Here is an 18,924-nt window from a genome sequence, read left to right on the forward strand (position 1 = left end):
TCCTATATCGTATAGATGTCATATATTGAGTGTCGTTCTGTGCTTTATTGTTATTAGCTAATAAAAGTTTGATAGTTTTTTTTTTAACATTAAAAGTTGTATAGTGTCAATCAATTTAATCGGAAAAGCTATAGGCGGTTGAGAAAAGAGACAATTGCAATATTTTTTGGTTATTGAAATATAAACTGATAATTACAAAGGCATGATGGGTTGGAAAATTTTCTTATCTACAAAGTCATGATGGGTTGTCTACGGGCCGGCGCAGTGGGTTGGTTTGGCTCTAGGCCTGGATCAATTGCACGCATTGCACCCAACGCAATCTCGGACATGGAGTGTATATATATGCTGAAGAAATTATATAGTTAGGAACAGTTTGCCATAGCTGCTCCTAGCTACGAACGAGACATACCATTTTAAAGACTTTTTCGGATCGTGACAAAAAAAAAAGAAACGTTTTTTTTTGTTGGAACTAGAATTACGGATGCACCTCTGTTTCTTCGTTAGGGATGGAAATTCAGATATTCATAATTAAATATTTAAATTTATTCGAATATTTATAAATTTTGGTTTGAGTTTCGTTCGGGGTCAAATATCCATTTAAATTATGTAAAAAAATCAAAAATTCTAATACAACTTGAATCCCAGAAAATATATACAACACATAAATTTGAATAATATATGTTAAATGTTTAAAATAAAAGAAAATTTGTTTGGTTTGAATATTTAGATGGAAAATCAGTTAGTATTTGGATATTTTTGTTGTTTTAAGTATATTTTAATATTTTTGGATATTTATTTTGACTAGTTTTGGATATTATTCAAGTATTTTGGATATATTTGAACATTAAATGTCTACTCTGCATTCGTTTTTGATCATTTAGCTGATTTTGGGCTTCATCTCTCATCTCTCTACTAAGCTTACGATAAATTTTAGTCTAGTTATTCAAAACTCAGTTTCGTGGAGACTGGAGAGGCGCCACACATCACTTTTGTGCGTCTTTTTTAGTTCTTTGACTAGATTGCTAAACAATTATGGTGGTTTATCGGGGTCTTTGGTTTGCTTATATTTTATATCTCATTTCACGAAGAAATTAATGATGGATTCACCGGGCCGGGTTCCATTTTAAAATTCATCCCTTCACATTTTTTTTATGAAAGGAGAAGACGTCTCTGTCTCTTTGCTAAATTTAAAAGTTTTTATACCGTCTTATCACTTTGTGTAGCGGTTTCATATATGTAAAGGGCCAGAAGATATAAACGAAATTAATTTTATGCTTTTCGTAAGTAAGAAAACTAGGTTTCAACCTTACGTCTAATTGTCACCAACTTTCAGCTATCTGCCTTTCTCTTGAAAGTTTTACTGATGCATTGAAGCTTTATCTCAAACTCAGTCACTTTAGTATGGAGACTTATATGTAATATCCTTTTCGTGGTATATGGTAGTGTATGTGGAAAAACTTAAAAGAATTGATTTGGTCACTTATATCATAAAGTGTACTTATTTTCGAACACACATCCAAAAGGTACTCAAGAATTAATCGGGTTTGAAATGGAATAGTCAAAAAATGGGTGAAATATTGGTAAGTGATTTCTTATATCGTGTGATTGAGATCAAAACACATGAAAATATCAAGTGGATATTACAAAATCAGTAAATTTTATTTTTGAGTCTCCAAATATTAATACAACAACTGTCCGCTAAGTGAGGCTCATGAGTCAAGTGAACTGACATGGGAGGCCCATTAGCCATATGCGATCAAGTGTTACAAGTGGTATCAGAGCCAAATCCAGATAAATATGAAGTCATGTGTGGGCTCACACTACCATGTAGGTCTGGGCGTTCGAATCATCGGATCGGGTTCGAACTGTTTCCTCTCGGGCCCGGATCCTTCGAATCTTAGACATTTGGACTCAATAGGTACTTACAAATTTTCGGTTCGGTTCTTCTCGGATCCGGATCGGTTCGAGTCTATAACTAAAATACTTGTAAAATACATGTAATTTTTGGGTCCGTATTGGGTCCGAGTGGGTTTTGGTAGCTTAACATAATTATTATCAGGTAAAAAACTCACTTTCATGATTGTTTATAATCTTAAGTTCAGGGTTTTAGTTAGTTACTGTATAACACGAACAATATGATCAATTATGTGAAGGATCTAATAAATCACCCTAGCATTTATATAATTCAGAAGTTCATCAATACTCTAGAGAACTTAAATCTAACAGATGGATCTACTCATACATGATAGTTATTGCAAAAATCATAGAGTGAATAGATGAATAGATATAAAATAAATAAAACCAAAATCACAGCCAAAGCACTTACATGAGGACTCTGAAGGAGTTTCTCTCTTCTCTCCTAACCTAAATACTATGAATAAATTAAAGTAAAGTGAGTGTAGCCGTCAACAATGGCTTAGAAAACTATATAAATAGGATTTAAAGTCGGCCATGGGCATTCTTGTAATTTGTGGTAATTTTTGGGCTTAAGCCGGTCTTGAAATATACTTGGCTTGTTTACTCGCATAAGTGTCGAGCGACACCAAGGCCTTAGTGTCGATTTACACTTCTTTATATCTTCGACAGCTTCCTCTCCCGAGTCAGGTAGACCACTCTTCGGTAAAATGATCATAACTTTAGATCTAACCGTCATATGGATCTCAAGTCGGTGACATTGGAAATATAACTCAACTCTATATATCGTGTCAAAAGATGGGCTCAATCGCACCATAGAAAAGTATCCATCTATAGTTAAAATTCTGACCCATCTGTGCAGTTCTACACCTCAAAAAGCTTTATAATCACCAAAGTTCTCCAAAACGCACATGCACCTGCAAATACTCTAAAAGAGACTCCAAACACATATAATAAACTCTAAATATGACATATACCATAGTCTAGAAGTGGTATACCATGTCACATATCTTATCGAAAAAGTGTCAAAGACTATCTAAAATGTCTCCTATTCATGTCTACTGAAACAGTGACAAAGTGTTATCGACATAGGTAAACAGAAACATATAATAAAAGACAACTAGGTTAAGACCCGGAGCATTATACATCCAAATGATTTTTACGTCTTATTATTTATTTTGTATTCATTTACGTATTATGTATATAAGTAGCTTTTGTTTATTTACAATAACGTTTTTGTTAAATAAATCAAAACAATCATTTTATTTAATTTATATAGTATATAACTAAATTTCAATTGTATTTACATAGATATATTGTATATGTTAATATAAATATTTATTATTGAGATTTTCTACTTATATGATTTTATTAACATTTATATATTTTCTGTAACAAAAAAAAATTAAACCATTAATATCTAAATTTTCAATGTGAGATTTTTTCAATGCAAATTTCAAAATTAAAATATTAAAGTCTCAATACTTGTGTATTTTTATTATATAGTTAATGTGATTGTTTAATTTCTTTTAATAATATAAAATTAGACAAAAATGAGTGATGATATAAAAATTGTTATAAAATATTTATTATTCATAATCATTAATTGCCACATATATGTTAATCATATTAGATAATTCTGTAACTTTTATTTAAAGAAAGAATAGATAATATTATTTTGTACAATACTAACCAGTTTGAGAATTAGCTTAATAAAAAGTATAATACTCCATCCGTATCGAAATAGATGATGTTTTGAAATTTTTTGATATTTCAAAGTAGATGATGTTTTGATATTTTTATATTAATCTTAGTTTGACCAATGATGGTTTATACTTATTTTGAAGGATTGACTGAATTAATTTTGGTTTATATTTTTAATGTTACGTTTTAAGAAAGAGCGTATATTTTAATTCTTGTGCATACACCTAAAACATCAAATATTTTAGAACAGAGGGAGTATATTCTTAAATAGATCAATTTATTTTACTAGGAATTTAAAAAATCATTTTAGTAATAATACATGAATACAAAAGAAAATTCTAATGATTTTCAATTAATATATAAAAGATTATATATACAAAAACTCTTAAGAAAATGATTTTTTGGGCAAGTCCACTCTGTCACACTAAATGTGTTTTTTCCGGGGCCGACCGGATCAGCCGATAGGATTTATAGATAAAAAAATACTTTTCGATGAGTTATACAATCATACTAAAGTAATGTCGTTTTGGTTTTAGCCAGACAGCTTTTGTCATTGATACGACGCCCGGAAATATTTGATGGATGTACTGATAACTGATGTACCCGTTTCTCTTTTATTCAACCCGGAAGATCTCTAGGGAGAAAAAATAAAAGTATTTTGGTTTGATCTGTTTGTAGTTCTCTCAATACTTCTTTAATGTTTTAATCGGATGCGAAGCGCACTTTTTTGATGAACTATTACAAAATCTCCAAGCTTTCTTCGAATTTAATTACAATCCTCTATTAACAAGTAATTATATAATACGTTATTGCTATATACTTAACCAGTATACATGTATTTTAAGTCATGTCAATTAATGTAAAAAAAAAATCAAACTGAATAGTATATCTGGTAACAATAATAGGAATATTAAAGAAATATTATTCATAGTCTAAAGTTTGTAAGCATTATACAGCCACTGTGAAAAGAAACTGAATAAATGATAAATGTTGAGGCCTGAGTTGTCCTAAATGTTTTCGTGCATCTAACTTTCATGAACCTTTTTGGGTCACTAGAGAATATTTTATTTTACATTAATTTTCCTTTTCATATAATTATCTGTGGATGCATAAATTTCTACAATTTTTTTATTTTTTTGCTAAAATTGGCACGTAATTGGTTATTGTAAACACAATTTCTGCGTTATTTTTTTGTTTAAATTAAAAGAATCCAATACCAAGGAAGGATGCAGAGGTTAACCTTAGGGGGTATGTGCCCCATCTAATTATTTATTTTTCCTTTAGTATTCAATATAAAATATATGAAATGCCTCCGTCGAAAATTTAAATACAGTGAGAAATTTGTTTGTGATTCCCATCTAATTTTAGTTTTAGATCCGCCGCTGTCCAGAACAATACATGATCGTAAAATATCTGAGTCATTAGTATTCTCTATATTATTGTTCCTCAAAGGACTGATTTCATCAAATTTGTATAGTACAAAACTCATGTATATGTTTTTTTTTCCGGTAGAAGATGTATATTTAGTTGGTCTGTATACTATAATTTTTTCTTAAAAGTATGCTATAATTTTCTCGAATAATTTCTTACAATATTTTTAAAAAAATCGAATGCTGTTTGTGTCTCTGTTAATAAACAAATTGTGTGATTTAAGTTGTTGTCTATATTATCTTATCAAAACCATATTTTCACAATATGTAAATGTATATGTCACATCTTCAAAAATACAAAACTCAAATGGTTTCTTTTTATTTTACCCTTTTGATCATTCACTAACCCGAAAAAAAACTCTCTGTCATAGTCATAAATCACCATTAAATTCCATTAAAATATCTAACAAATAATTGTTTATGATTTTTTAATATATGCGTAAAACTCTGAAAATCAATAATGTTAAAAATATAAAAAGTAATTGTTAGACAATATTTTTCAAGCACAAAAAGGTTGAGAAACGAAAAATGAATAAAAAGTGAAGGACAATATATGATTGAAGAGACAGACGTGGGGCTGCGCTTTTTACATCACTCATGGTCTTAATATCGTACGAAAATCTAATCGTTTATTTTTTAAGGCGATTGGTTTTAGTTTTGTTAAAATTAAATTCCAGATATATCCAAGTTCTTTTTTTTTTAAACACATATACAAGTTATATATTAGAAGCTTACAAGTGTGCAAGACCTCAACGTCTTTTACCATGTCATGAATCAAATCATATAATATATATTGTCAAAAACAAAACAATGGTAATACGTTATAGAAACCAAATTGTAAGGGGTGAGTCCAAAGAACAATAATTTCCCACTCATTTGAGAGTAAATAACCCTAAACTTTAATTAGTGGGAGATATGTTTTTTGGTATAATTAAACAGTGGGAGATATGGGTTTTTTTTTAAACCACAACAATTTTGATCAAATTCAATACAATGAAAGAGACAAGCCTTTTTTGAATATAAGTTATATTTATTCAAAAGAAAACAACTTTATGACAAATGCATCATGTTTGTAAAGAAAAAACTATTCTAACAATTGAACTTGAAACTGATCACCTTGTGGCAAGCCACATTGATAAGCCTTCTGCATATTTTTTCCTTCCATTTTTTGAAACAAGAGGCAACGGTTCCTTACTTGACGGTCCAGAAATTTCACAAGATCCCTTACTGTTTATGGAATGGCACCAAGTCGTCTGTTGTTTCTCTCTCTCTCCAGAGAGTGTGGATAGCGGCTTGCAGAGCGTGTCGGATTAGATAAGTCTGACATAAAGGAGATTCTACAGAAAAAAAGAGAGAGGGTGAAGAAAAGATAAGAGAGCACTCCAAAGAGCTATTTCGGTCTTCACTTCGCCGTGATTATTCGAGAGAGCACTTGAAAATTTGGTCGTAGCCAGATGTGAGTGATGTTGAGGGTGATGGCGTGGAGGAAAGCTTCCCTGATAACCAGGGGCGGACCCAGAAAATAATTTAACATGGGGCATTACATATATAAATAAATATCAATTATAAATATTATAATGTATTTTTAATTACATTAATCTTTAAAAAATTCATTTATTTTAAAATGAATTAAATAAAAATGACAAACATTTGTATAATATTAAAGATCTTTAAGTAATATTACAAAATTATACATTATATACAATTTTATTGCGAAAAGCATATTCATTGTAGTTGTTATTTTAATTTAAGTTTTGAAAAAATATTTACTTTAATTTAAGTTTGATAAAAAAAAATTGTTAATATAAAACTTAAATAAAGTGACTTTTATTTTAGAAAAGGTAAAAATCTAATCTTAAAGAAAAGGTATAAAAAATTTTATTTTCTACTAGTAACAAAGAAACAAAGGAGAACAAAAAAAAAAAGAAACAAAGGAGAAATAACAAATCTTTATGAAAGGGTAAATACAATATAATAAATGTGTTAAAAAAATCTGGAAATTAAAAACAAGCCTACGGCTCGTCACGAGTTATATGGGGCACTGTTCAATCATGTAAGCCAAAAGAGCCGGTAAATTTCATCTGTGTCCACTTCTCTACAAGAATTTTTATAAATTAGACTGTGGCACGTGCCACACCTCCTATAGGTGTGGGTCCGCCCCTGCTGATAACAAGAGCTTCAGCCATGCAAGTTGAGGAAACGTGATGTTGAAGAGCAGAGCTTATATTGATCTCAGTTTATGATTGATAAGAGAAGATCCATACTAGGCCAACCTTTTTTGAATCTGCTTTCCAGACGTCATCATAGTTAGGAAGGACTGTTTTAGATGGCAGATATGTATCTTGTGGTGGTTACCGATGTGGGAGAAGGGTTTGACGGCTAAGCTCATGTGCTCTTTTCCGTTCCTTAATGCCGATGATAGCTTTGAGGATGTTTTCTGTGGCGTCGAAAATCTGTTTTGGAAGACAAAAAGTTTTCTAGAGGTCCAAAGCATCCATCAAAACCACAAAAAGGGATTAGTGGTGAAACCAAGAAGATGAAGGTTATGCCACTTGTACGATGCCTGAAAAGTCGTTTTGAAGTCAGTATCCTGATTTAGAGAGAAAGAGTGAACCCACGGGCAGATGTTCCACGTCTCTATAGCAAAAGGGCATTGGAACAAGATATGTGGGACTATCTTTGGGGCTCCACTTCTGAGACAAATAGTATCGAGAATGAAGCCTATTTTCTGGAGATTATCTCTTGTTGTTAGAGCATTGTGGGTGGTCTTCCAGAAGAAATTTTTTTATCTTGGCATTAGAGGAGGGTTCCAAATGTTCTTCTTCCAGTCCCAGGGCAAGAGGGCTGTTATTTGCATCCAAGAGTAAGGTAATTGATTGGATCTTCGCAGCTTTCATTGAGTGATACTCGGATTTTGCTGTGTATAGACCATTCTTTTGTTTCGGCCAAATGTATGTGTCATGTATGTCAAGCACACTAGGCTTGTAGAGAGGATGTGGTCTCTAAGATCTGGGAGAAGGTCTCCTATAAAAGCCTCGTTCCATTTCTTAGTCACCCTGCTTAGTAACTCAGAAACTGGAAGTATTGGTCCTTTATCTGGATAGGTCTATGCGGCATAGAATAGATTCAAGATGAATCCATGAATTTTTCCATATTCTCCGTTACCTTTTTTTTTCCAGGTATGTCAGTATTAGATCTCTGCCATAAAGAAACATTTTCCAACCATGTGAGATAGCTGATCCTGCAGAGATTTTTAGGAGCAATTACTTATTGCAGTATTTGTCCAGGAGTATTTTTGAGAGGAGGCAGTCTGGTTTCGTGATAGGCGCCAAGCAATTTTTGCAAGGAGAGCATGCTTGAAAACCTCTACATCACGAAATCCCAAGCCTCCCAAACCGTTCAGATAAGTAAGTTTCTCTTAAAAAATCTAGCAAAAAAAATTTTCTCCCTATTTACTGTTCTCTAGAAACTTTGTAAGGACGAATTGGATCCTTTTACAGAGATTCATAGGCAATTGAAAACAGATCATAACAAAAATTGAAATTATAGAAAGCACTAATTGTAGCATTGTCACCTTGCCTACGTCAGATTAAAACCAAGAGGACCAGTTGATCGATATTTGTTTCATACTTTCTACCATGGAAGAGAATATGTCATTTTTATTTATACCAAAATGCTCGGGTAAACCACTTCTGGTCTTTGCCTTTTCCGTCGCGAATTTATAGAAGTTAAATTAAATAAATTTAATATATAAAATCATAATTGTATAATAACTGATAGTGCAAAATAAATAAATAAATAGTGGACTTGGGGAGATTAAACACATTTACTGGGACAAACATCAATTTTCACTAAATATATCACCAAACTCAAAATTACACTAAAAATAAATAACATTTTATAGGGGTCATATGTCCCTCAAATCCTTCCCTGAGTATGTTATGTTCAATTTGAATGCAGTTCGATCTTAAAAAATTGGTGATGAGAAAGAAGAATGAGCTTTTGATGTTTAATCACTAGAGAATAGTCTCGCAGTCTCACACGTGTGTATCCAGGCATACAACATATCAAAATCATAACAAACTCATCTTTTCTGTTTTATTTTTTGCCTAGAAGTCCTAAATGAATAGCTAAAATCATGTTTATGCCAATGGCTGCATACAGTGCCGTGCTCAGGGTTTTTGAGGTCTAAGGCTAAACTAATGATATGATTTTTATTTAAATATAATAGTTATTAAATTAAGATTTATAATATTTTAACAAAATAATGTTTTTATTAAATTAATATAATTACTATAATGATATATTATATTATATATTGAAAATAAATTAATATCAAATATAAAATGATAAAAAGTGTATCTAAATTTATTTATAATATGATAAATAGAACTGTATAATAATAAATTTATATAATAAATGTAAGAAATATGAATATATAATAGAGTTAAATTATTTTGATAATATGCATGAAAAAATCAATAAAAGACAAAAATAATTAAATATCTAAATTTAGGATAATAGATAGGAATCGTAACATTTACTCTAAAAAATAAAACGAATATAAAATGAAATAAATGATCCTAGAGAGATTTTTTGTAGAAATTATTATCATCTAGTATAACTATTTAACAAAATTACGGAGTTAAATGCATTTTATCTAATTAACTACACCAAATAATAATCAAAAATGGGACCCCAAAAGTTAGTATTTTAGTGGAGACCTGAGACAGTTGCCTTTTTTTCTATGCCTATGGCACGGCTCTGGCTGCATAGGTCCTCATACTATATTACTATACAATAATCTCACTCAAAATTAATTATTTTATTGCAAGCAAAACTAATTATTTTCTTGTAAGTATAACCTTCAATGAAGTTTATGATTAATTAAAAAATAGTTAACTAAATTAGGTATTTCATCAAAACTTGTATTTATCCGGTGTTTAATTGTGAATTCATTCTAATTAGTTATTTTCAAGAAATGATTAAAGTAGTTTATATTAAAACTACAAATTGGATAGCCTTTTCCCACGACAATGATTTATTTCACAGAAGCTCAGTTCAACCTAAATTACAAGAAGTACATTATTCGTTTTACAATATTACACGAAATCAGTGAAATGCACTAACAAATTGAAGTAATGATGAAAGAGATAAGAGGACAGCTTTTGCTTTGTAAAGCAGTTTGCTTTTGTGGTTTCAAAAGTGACATGTCTGTTGACCATCACTGTGTAGACAAAGATTTGATTTTGTGTTTCTAAATAGTATAAGCTTAGATTTTTATTTTAGCTGATTGACTAGTCGTTGTTGGATTAGTTGCGCCTCAATAATTTTATAATCAATCGTTGATTAACAAATAAACTCAACCGTGAAGCAGTAGTGTTTAGGGCATCGCCAACCCCATTCTATTTTCTCCTTTAAAATAAAGTTCAGAATAAAAATGCTCTAATGGTACTCTATTTTTTACTCTATAATACTCTGTTTTCTATTCTATAATAGTGTAAACATATTTTTTATTCTATATATAGAGTAATTTTTTTTATTTTTTGTTTATCATTCTATTTTTCATTCTAAAATAAAATACCATTGAAACAACATCTAACTCTATTATAGAATTACTCTATTTTAGAGGAAAAAATAGAATAAACCATTGGAGATAGTCTAAAAGCATCTCCAACCCCACTTCATAATTTACTGCAAAATGGAGTTATGAACAAACATTAGTCTATAAAATAAGCATATGCATATCTAATTATACAAGTGTTACATTATTTAAAAGAGAGGTATATAACAAAAAGAAATTTGCTACTCTATTTTGCAGTAAGTTATGGAGTGAGGTTAGAGATGTTTTAAGATGCTAACTATTAAGTACCAAGCACTAATCTATAAAATAAGCATATGCATATTTAATTATACAAGTGTTACATTATTTAAAAGAGAGGTATATAACAAAAAGAAATTTTGCTCGTCTTCTAGTTTCATAATATGGTATAACTTTTTTTAATCTGAATTGATATCTCTAAAATTAAAGCTATAGTTCATAAAAATAAACGTATTCAAATCGTATTATGTTATTTTCTAAATACTTTTTTTTTGTTTTAGACCATTTTTGTTAAGCGGTCATTCAATGATTCATCTTTTGCATTTCAACTCTTGTATGTAGTCTCTCTTTTTAAATTAATTTCGAAATATATGTGTTTCCGTCCTATTAAATCTTAATTATACCTTATAATATTCACTTTTACTTTATTACTTGTGAAAGTACCTTCTACTATAGTCCACCGCATAATTATCATTTTGACATGACGAAATAATATGTTATAGCGTAAGTTCTGTATTTGTAGGGAAAGATGTCTGTATTTCAAGATGTTTATAACAAATGTAATGCGTCTATGGACTTTTATAAATTCAGAGAATACTCTGATAAAAAGGAACACATTGTTAATACTTGTTTCTCTCGAGAAAGTTAACGAATAATTGCGAAGATATTAATAAATAGTTAAATACTAATGGAGATGAGTGGGAATAAAAGCAGAGTTAAAGGCAAGACATTAGAGAAGAGAAAAAGAAGATGAAAAATTCCCTCGTCACTATTATCTCTCCTGGGCACAAGTGTCCCACTATATAATTTATGATTTATTTAACTTGCCCTAAATACAAATAATTTCATCTTTTATTTGTTCGAGGCAACCTGGGTTTTTTTATTCTTCCAGGAAAATGTACTACTCCATATGTTTTAATTTTATTATACATTAGACCAATAAAAAATAACAGGTTCAATGGTGCATATTTAGTTAGTGAATTCACTTTTTACCTGCTCCACACGATCATATTACAATTAGAAATTTGTTTGTTCTACTTCTATCCAAAATTCCTAACCTTTCGTCTATTGCCGTCCTAGATCCGAGAACATGGGCCTAATATGTGTTTTATAAGAGAGTTTGATTGTCGGTCGTTATAAATTTTTCCTGAAATGAAAAAAATACATAATTGAAATCACTTTACTAAATGGAAAAAATCGTATCTACGTAATATTTCATCGTTATACATTATATGTATATACTATCTTATGAATTTCCGTTTGTATAGTAAACAAGTTGTATTTCTCTTTTTAAATACAACCTGTTTAATGATGACTTGAACATATTTTTCTTATCTTTGAATCGATATTTAGAAACTTAACATTTGAATATATATATATGATTTTCGTATATGTATATAACTAGAAACTGTCCATAAACAAAAACTTATTGGCTAAATCAATAAACATACAGAAAGCACTATTTCATCTCTGTCATGATTGAAAACATTACAAACCAAAGAAGAAAACATTGCCCGATTTTCTTCCTGGCCTTTTCCTGTTTACAGTCTAAACACTATATGATAAAATAATTGGCAGACAAATCTTTCTCTCTCTTTCACTCTCAATACTCTCAGTCACAGACACTTCAATATCAACATCCCCTGTTTCTTGATTTTCTCAATCACCTGCGGACAAAGAACTGAAAACGAATATTTCATATTCAAAAAGATACAAAACCTCAAATACTCTCAAGTCTGAATGCAACAAGATTTTATTCAGACAAAGATGGTGCAGAGAAAAAGAGAAGTAAGAGAGAGTTATGCTTTGGCCTGTTCAAGCTTATTCTTCTTCATCGCTTTGCTATGTTCATCTTCTGCAGAGCTCACAGACAAAGGTGTTAACTATGAAGGTAATACCGATCATCAACACATTTTCTTCATCTATGGATTTTTTTTCCTTCCTAAAACATGTTCTTTTCTGTTTCCCTTTTAGTTCTTGCTCTAATAGGAATCAAGAGCTCACTGATAGACCCTCATGGAGTTCTAATGAACTGGGATGACACGGCAGTTGATCCTTGTAGCTGGAACATGATCACTTGCTCTGCTGATGGTTTTGTTCTAAGCCTGTAAGCACATAAATACACACATAATAGATATACTATGTAAACATGTGTTACTATCAGTCTTAACTTATATCTGTATGTAGAGGAGCTCCAAGCCAGGATCTTTCAGGAACTCTTTCATCCAGTATTGGCAATTTAACATATCTTCAGACTGTGTAAGTGTTTTAAATTATTAAACATTTTTTCGTAATCTCTTAATTACTTGGTTTAATTTTCTAATTATGCTTTTGGATACATCAAAAATATAGGTTATTGCAGAACAATTATATCACAGGACATATCCCTCCTGAGATTGGAAAACTGATGAAACTCAAAACACTTGATCTCTCTACTAATAACTTCACTGGCCAAATCCCATCCACTCTTTCTGCCTCCACAAATCTTCAGTACTTGTAAGTCTATCCATTTTCCAAATTATTATTAATATATATTTTTAATAATAATTGTCACTAATTGTTTATGGAGGAATTTTTATTTCTGTTGAAAATTGCGGAGCAGGAGGATGAATCATAACAGCCTGACAGGAACAATTCCTAGCTCATTGGCAAACATGACCCAACTCACTTTCTTGTACATTCTCTTTCTTGTATTTTCTGTTTAGCTTTCTTGTATGTATGTATATGGATATACAGTATTGTTTATATTTCGTAAAATGTTTTTTAGGGATTTGTCGTACAATAACTTGAGTGGACCAGTTCCAAGATCACATGCAAAAACATTCAAGTAAGTCTATTTCTGAAAAAGAATATTTGTCGCTTTACTCTGTTCGGCAAAAAACATGAGGGTAATTCCACATTCATACGCTACCCTAAGTAAACTGAGTATATAAATAAATATTTTTTTTTCGACACTAAAAAAAAATAATTAACTAAAAAAATAAAATAAAATAAAATATAGTATTTATATAACATTTTTTGTACTTATGATGCAGTGTAATGGGAAATCCTCAGATTTGTCCTACAGGAACTGAGAAGGACTGTAATGGGACTCAACCTAAGCCTACGATAATTAATTTGAACAGTTCTAAAGGCAAGTAAAACCTAAAACTTACTCATGGAGAAAAAAATGAAAAAATCTTTTGAATTCTGGAGATTTTAGGCTAAAATGTGTTTGTTTAATTGTTTTTACATTGTTTGTTGCTGTTAGATGAAGCTTCTGATGGAGGAACAAAAAACCGGAAGATCGCCATAGCCTTCGGTGCAGGCCTTACTTGTATTTGCTTGTTGATCATTGCCTTTGGTTTTCTTATTTGGTGGAGAAGAAGACATAACCAACAAATATTCTTTGACGTCAATGGTAAGTTAACAATGAAAATCAAATCCTTTTTTCCGGATTTATGCAAACAATTGAACCAATGTGTACATGAATTTGAAATGTTTATAGACCAAAACAAGGAAGAAGTATGTCTAGGGAACCTAAGGAGGTTTAGTTTCAAAGAACTTCAATCCGCGACAAGTAACTTCAGCAGCAAGAATCTGGTGGGAAAAGGAGGGTTTGGGAATGTGTATAAAGGTCGTCTTCATGATGGAACCATCGTTGCGGTGAAGAGATTGAAGGATGTGAACAATGGCGGTGGAGAGATTCAGTTCCAGACAGAGGTTGAGATGATAAGCCTCGCCGTCCATCGTAACCTCCTCCGCCTCTACGGCTTATGCACTACTTCTATGGAGCGGCTTCTTGTGTATCCTTACATGTCCAATGGCAGTGTCGCTTCTCGACTCAGAGGTATTAAATGATCTCAAACCGGGTTTTTTTTTGTTTAATTAGGGTTTTCGGTTCTTATTTAGATTTTGATCTCTAAAATTATATATAATGAACCTAACATAATCCGATTTTTTCATTTCGGTTTGAGGTTTTTGGTTATTTACTAAAATCAAGTTTTATATTAAAGTTATAGAAGTTTTAAAATTAACTATAGTGTGTGTATAATCCAAATCAAAATCTTAAAGTTTCTGTTTCTTTACATAGTTGAACCGGTTGGGTGTATGTGTTGCAGCGAAACCGGTATTGGATTGGAGCACAAGAAAGCGAATAGCATTAGGAGCAGCAAGAGGGTTACTGTATTTGCACGAGCAATGCGATCCAAAGATCATTCACCGTGACGTCAAAGCTGCAAACATACTTCTTGACGATTATTACGAAGCGGTGGTCGGAGATTTCGGGCTGGCTAAGCTCTTGGATCACGAGGAGTCTCATGTGACAACCGCCGTGAGAGGAACGGTGGGTCACATCGCACCTGAGTATCTCTCGACGGGACAATCTTCGGAGAAGACAGATGTGTTTGGTTTTGGAATACTTCTACTTGAACTGATCACTGGATTGAGAGCTCTTGAGTTCGGAAAAGCAGCTAACCAAAGAGGAGCGATTCTTGATTGGGTAAGTCAGCCGAGACAAGCCTAGTCTTGTTTCCTGTTTCAGTTATGTAAAATTCACTCACTTCTAGGTTACATATTGTTGGGGATAGTTAGGAAAACAATATAAATATATTTGTAGAAGGGTATACAACTTTTAAAGCTTAGGTTATATGTTTAAAAAACTTAGGTTATACAATAAGATACATTTTCTGTTTTAAAAATAGTACACAAGGGAACAATCATAAAATATTATTAATTAAAAATTAAATAGACTTTTATTTTATATTTGGGATTGAATTTATTGATTATGGTTTCAGGTTTAAGTTTAGTAATTAGAGGGTAAAGTTAGAATTTATGGTTTGGAGTAATTTAATCATTCTCTCTTCAATTAGTGATATTTTGTGATTTTTCTTATTATGTGCTGTTTTCACATATTTTTTTTGTTCTATCTAAAGGATTTACCTTATGTTATTTACTTTTATTTGGTTTAGTGTTTAGGATGTATTTATAGAAAATTTACTAATTTACAAAATGGTTATTTTGCTATACATTTTATTTTGTTAAAAAGTTTTTTGCTATACATTTAGGCTAATAGACAACTTTAAAAGCTTACGTTACATTCTTTCCATTACTTTTTGGAAATTTATTAACTTATAAAAAGAATATTTTGCTAAACATATAGGCTATAAATTATTAATTATCACTTAAGTTTATGGCAATACTTGTAGGTGAAGAAACTACAACAAGAGAAGAACCTAGAACAGATCATAGACAAGGATTTGGAGAGGAATTACGACAGAATCGAAGTGGAGGAGATAGTTAAAGTGGCTTTGCTTTGTACACAGTACCTTCCCATACATCGTCCAAAGATGTCTGAAGTTGTAAGAATGCTTGAAGGAGATGGTCTCGTTGAGAAATGGGAAGCTTCTTCTCAGAGAACAGAAACCAACAGAAGTTACAGTAAGCCTAACGAGTTTTCTTCTTCTGAACGTTACTCGGATCTTACTGATGATTCCTCAGTCCTGGTTCAAGCCATGGAGTTGTCAGGTCCCAGATGAGAAGATAATTATCGGATCTTGATATTTGTCATAAATATATGTAAACTTGGAATATGTTGTATGCTACAATCTTGTATATATATGTTCTGGTATCATAAGGACTCGTATTCTATTGTTGAAGCAGATGAAATCTGGAAATATTGTGAACTTTTTTTTTTTTGAGCAAGTGAACTTTTTATATGAGTTATGAGAATTTACTAATTAGTATATATATATTGAAAAAAAAGTTGTGAATTATATGAAATATGGGACTCAGGCATGACTGACATTTCGGTGATTCAAGAATTTTAATTTCAACGATCCAAAACAAGAAATGAAGATCCATAAAATAAAACTACAGAACATAAAAATAAAAAACAAATGAAACAGTGGGATCTAAAACAAAATCTTGAATCTGCTCAAACTAGATAAATCAATAAACCCCCAAAATTCCAAACGAGATAACCGGTCCAAGAATACAAAGTTATCCAATCCATTTTAAAACCGGTTTGGTTTGGTTATGATCCTGAATATGAATTCCTGCCTGATGTTGAAAGTCTCTCTGTTCTCAAAGCTCTCTTCTTTTCGGTCCAAACTATAATACCCGACCCGATAGCTTGAACCTTACTTCTTGCGTCCTAACTTTAATCGCATCTGCACATACTTAGCCATTTTGATTTTGATGGAAAAGAACACCTCTTCGACGTGCGTCAAAGACGCGCAAATAACTTTGAATTTAACCGTTGGAAACTCGATCCCACCGTTGAATATTTATCAAAGCAATTTCCTAATGGATTTCAACTCTGATTAGTGAGCTTTCACTTCATGTGACTTCGTTGCAGCAACACCTTTCCATAGACATCTTGAATATGTGATCTGAAACTCTCTACTTGATCGGAAATTCGATTAGTAAACCCCCAGCTTGAACACAATATTTTCTGGGTTTGACTTGGTCCAAATTTGAGTTGCTGCTTCTGATACTTGCGTAGGAAGCAAAGCTCACCACAACGTAGTCATTACTCCAATGACAGAGACATCAGTTTCTATGGATCCCCTGACATGTCCTCTATTAATGGAATCTCCATATATGATCTCCCAAACTCATATCTGATATCCCTCTTTCAAAAGTCCATCTCAAACTGTGTACTTCTTCCTCTTCTCCACCTTTGTTTCCTTCTTATTATTATGTAAAATAGCATAATATATATAATTATTTGTTAAATATTTTACAAATAACCTTCGAATTAGTTCCTTACTGTTTGCTATTAAACCAAAAAGTTTTTGATAGATTTTGTTACCCTGAATTTATCAAGTGAAGAAACAGCCGAAGATAATTTATAGTTCTGCATAGTTATATGTTTTTTCTGTCAACTCTGCATGGTTATATTATATGTAATCGTCATCATTTTATTATTTGGTCATTCCACAAATTAATATATGAATAGCTATATGGACTTAAGATTCGTTTCTGGTTTTTTCTTTCTTAGTCTCGAAAATGCCCATGTTTCGCGATTCTTTGTCTTCTTGTGTCCCCTTTTATAAATTTTGTCTTTTTTTTTTCATTTTAAACTTTACTCATCAACCATACTAGAAAAACTATTTTTAAAAAAAATTAAAAAATCTATTTTCATAACATTTAGTTTTAATTTCGTCAATTTTTTAAAAAATAGAAAATAATCATTTGTAGTTTTTATTTAATTTAATTTTTAATCTGATTGCATTTAAATTAGTTATATTAGTAAAATTATTTTTCATTATTGGGACTAATAATTTTATACTATTTTGTTCTTTTTAGAACTAAAATTTAAGAAATTTTAGTTTTGTTGATTTTAGTTAAAAAGATTTAACTTATTAAACCTTTTAAATGGTATGTTAACCATTCAGTTAAATTGTTTTATCATAGCTATATTTTAAAGTAAAATTGCACTTTCTATACACAACTTATCACCTATTTAAGCAAATACCAATTTTCGCTGTTATGAACTGTGCACTAATTATAAAGATATTGGTATCCTTATAGAATCTACGAAATACACCCTAAAATACTATAATCATCTTTTTCCACAGGGACTTATCATATTTTTGGCACAATCTTAATCAATATTCAGCCTATCTTTTTACTGTTCATACAGATCTCTAATTTGTGCATTCTTTTAGTATTTTGGGTTAATTTACTCTATTTTAAATATGTTTACTAATTTAGAAGCTTGATAGATTTATCCTTACATTGAGTAATAAACTTATCTTTACTTAATTAACTCTACAAAAAAAATTAAAATATTTTTTATAATTTTTAAATATAGCTTTACTTATCTAACTATCCACAAAAGTATAAATATTTATATAGTTTTTTTATCTTTGATACGATATAATTTTTTAAAATATCTAAAAGTATGGTTAAAAATATCTATACAAATTGACCATGTTTTAATAATGTTAGTGTCATGTAAACTTTAGAAAAGTAATATTATATTACATATAGAAATATTGTAGTGACGATTTTTAAAAAATTAGATAAATTTTGGAAATATCCTTTAACTATGGTAACTACCATATACTT

At 30.8% G+C, this 18,924-nt stretch overlaps 1 protein-coding gene across 1 annotated transcript; it reads left to right on the forward strand.

Moving 5' to 3' along the window:
- Positions 1-12,311: 12,311 nt before the first annotated feature.
- On the forward strand, positions 12,312-16,572 carry LOC106349392 (protein NSP-INTERACTING KINASE 2). The gene is made up of 11 exons (XM_013789348.3): positions 12,312-12,760; positions 12,844-12,976; positions 13,057-13,128; positions 13,222-13,365; positions 13,472-13,543; positions 13,637-13,696; positions 13,905-14,002; positions 14,120-14,269; positions 14,357-14,698; positions 14,970-15,349; positions 16,056-16,572. Exons 1-11 carry the CDS (start codon positions 12,610-12,612, stop codon positions 16,383-16,385), a joined length of 1,932 nt encoding a protein of 643 aa, XP_013644802.1. The 5' UTR covers positions 12,312-12,609; the 3' UTR covers positions 16,386-16,572.
- Positions 16,573-18,924: the final 2,352 nt, after the last annotated feature.

This window comes from Brassica napus, chromosome A6 (genome assembly GCF_020379485.1).
Source record: "Brassica napus cultivar Da-Ae chromosome A6, Da-Ae, whole genome shotgun sequence".
Taxonomy (NCBI): domain Eukaryota; kingdom Viridiplantae; phylum Streptophyta; class Magnoliopsida; order Brassicales; family Brassicaceae; genus Brassica; species Brassica napus.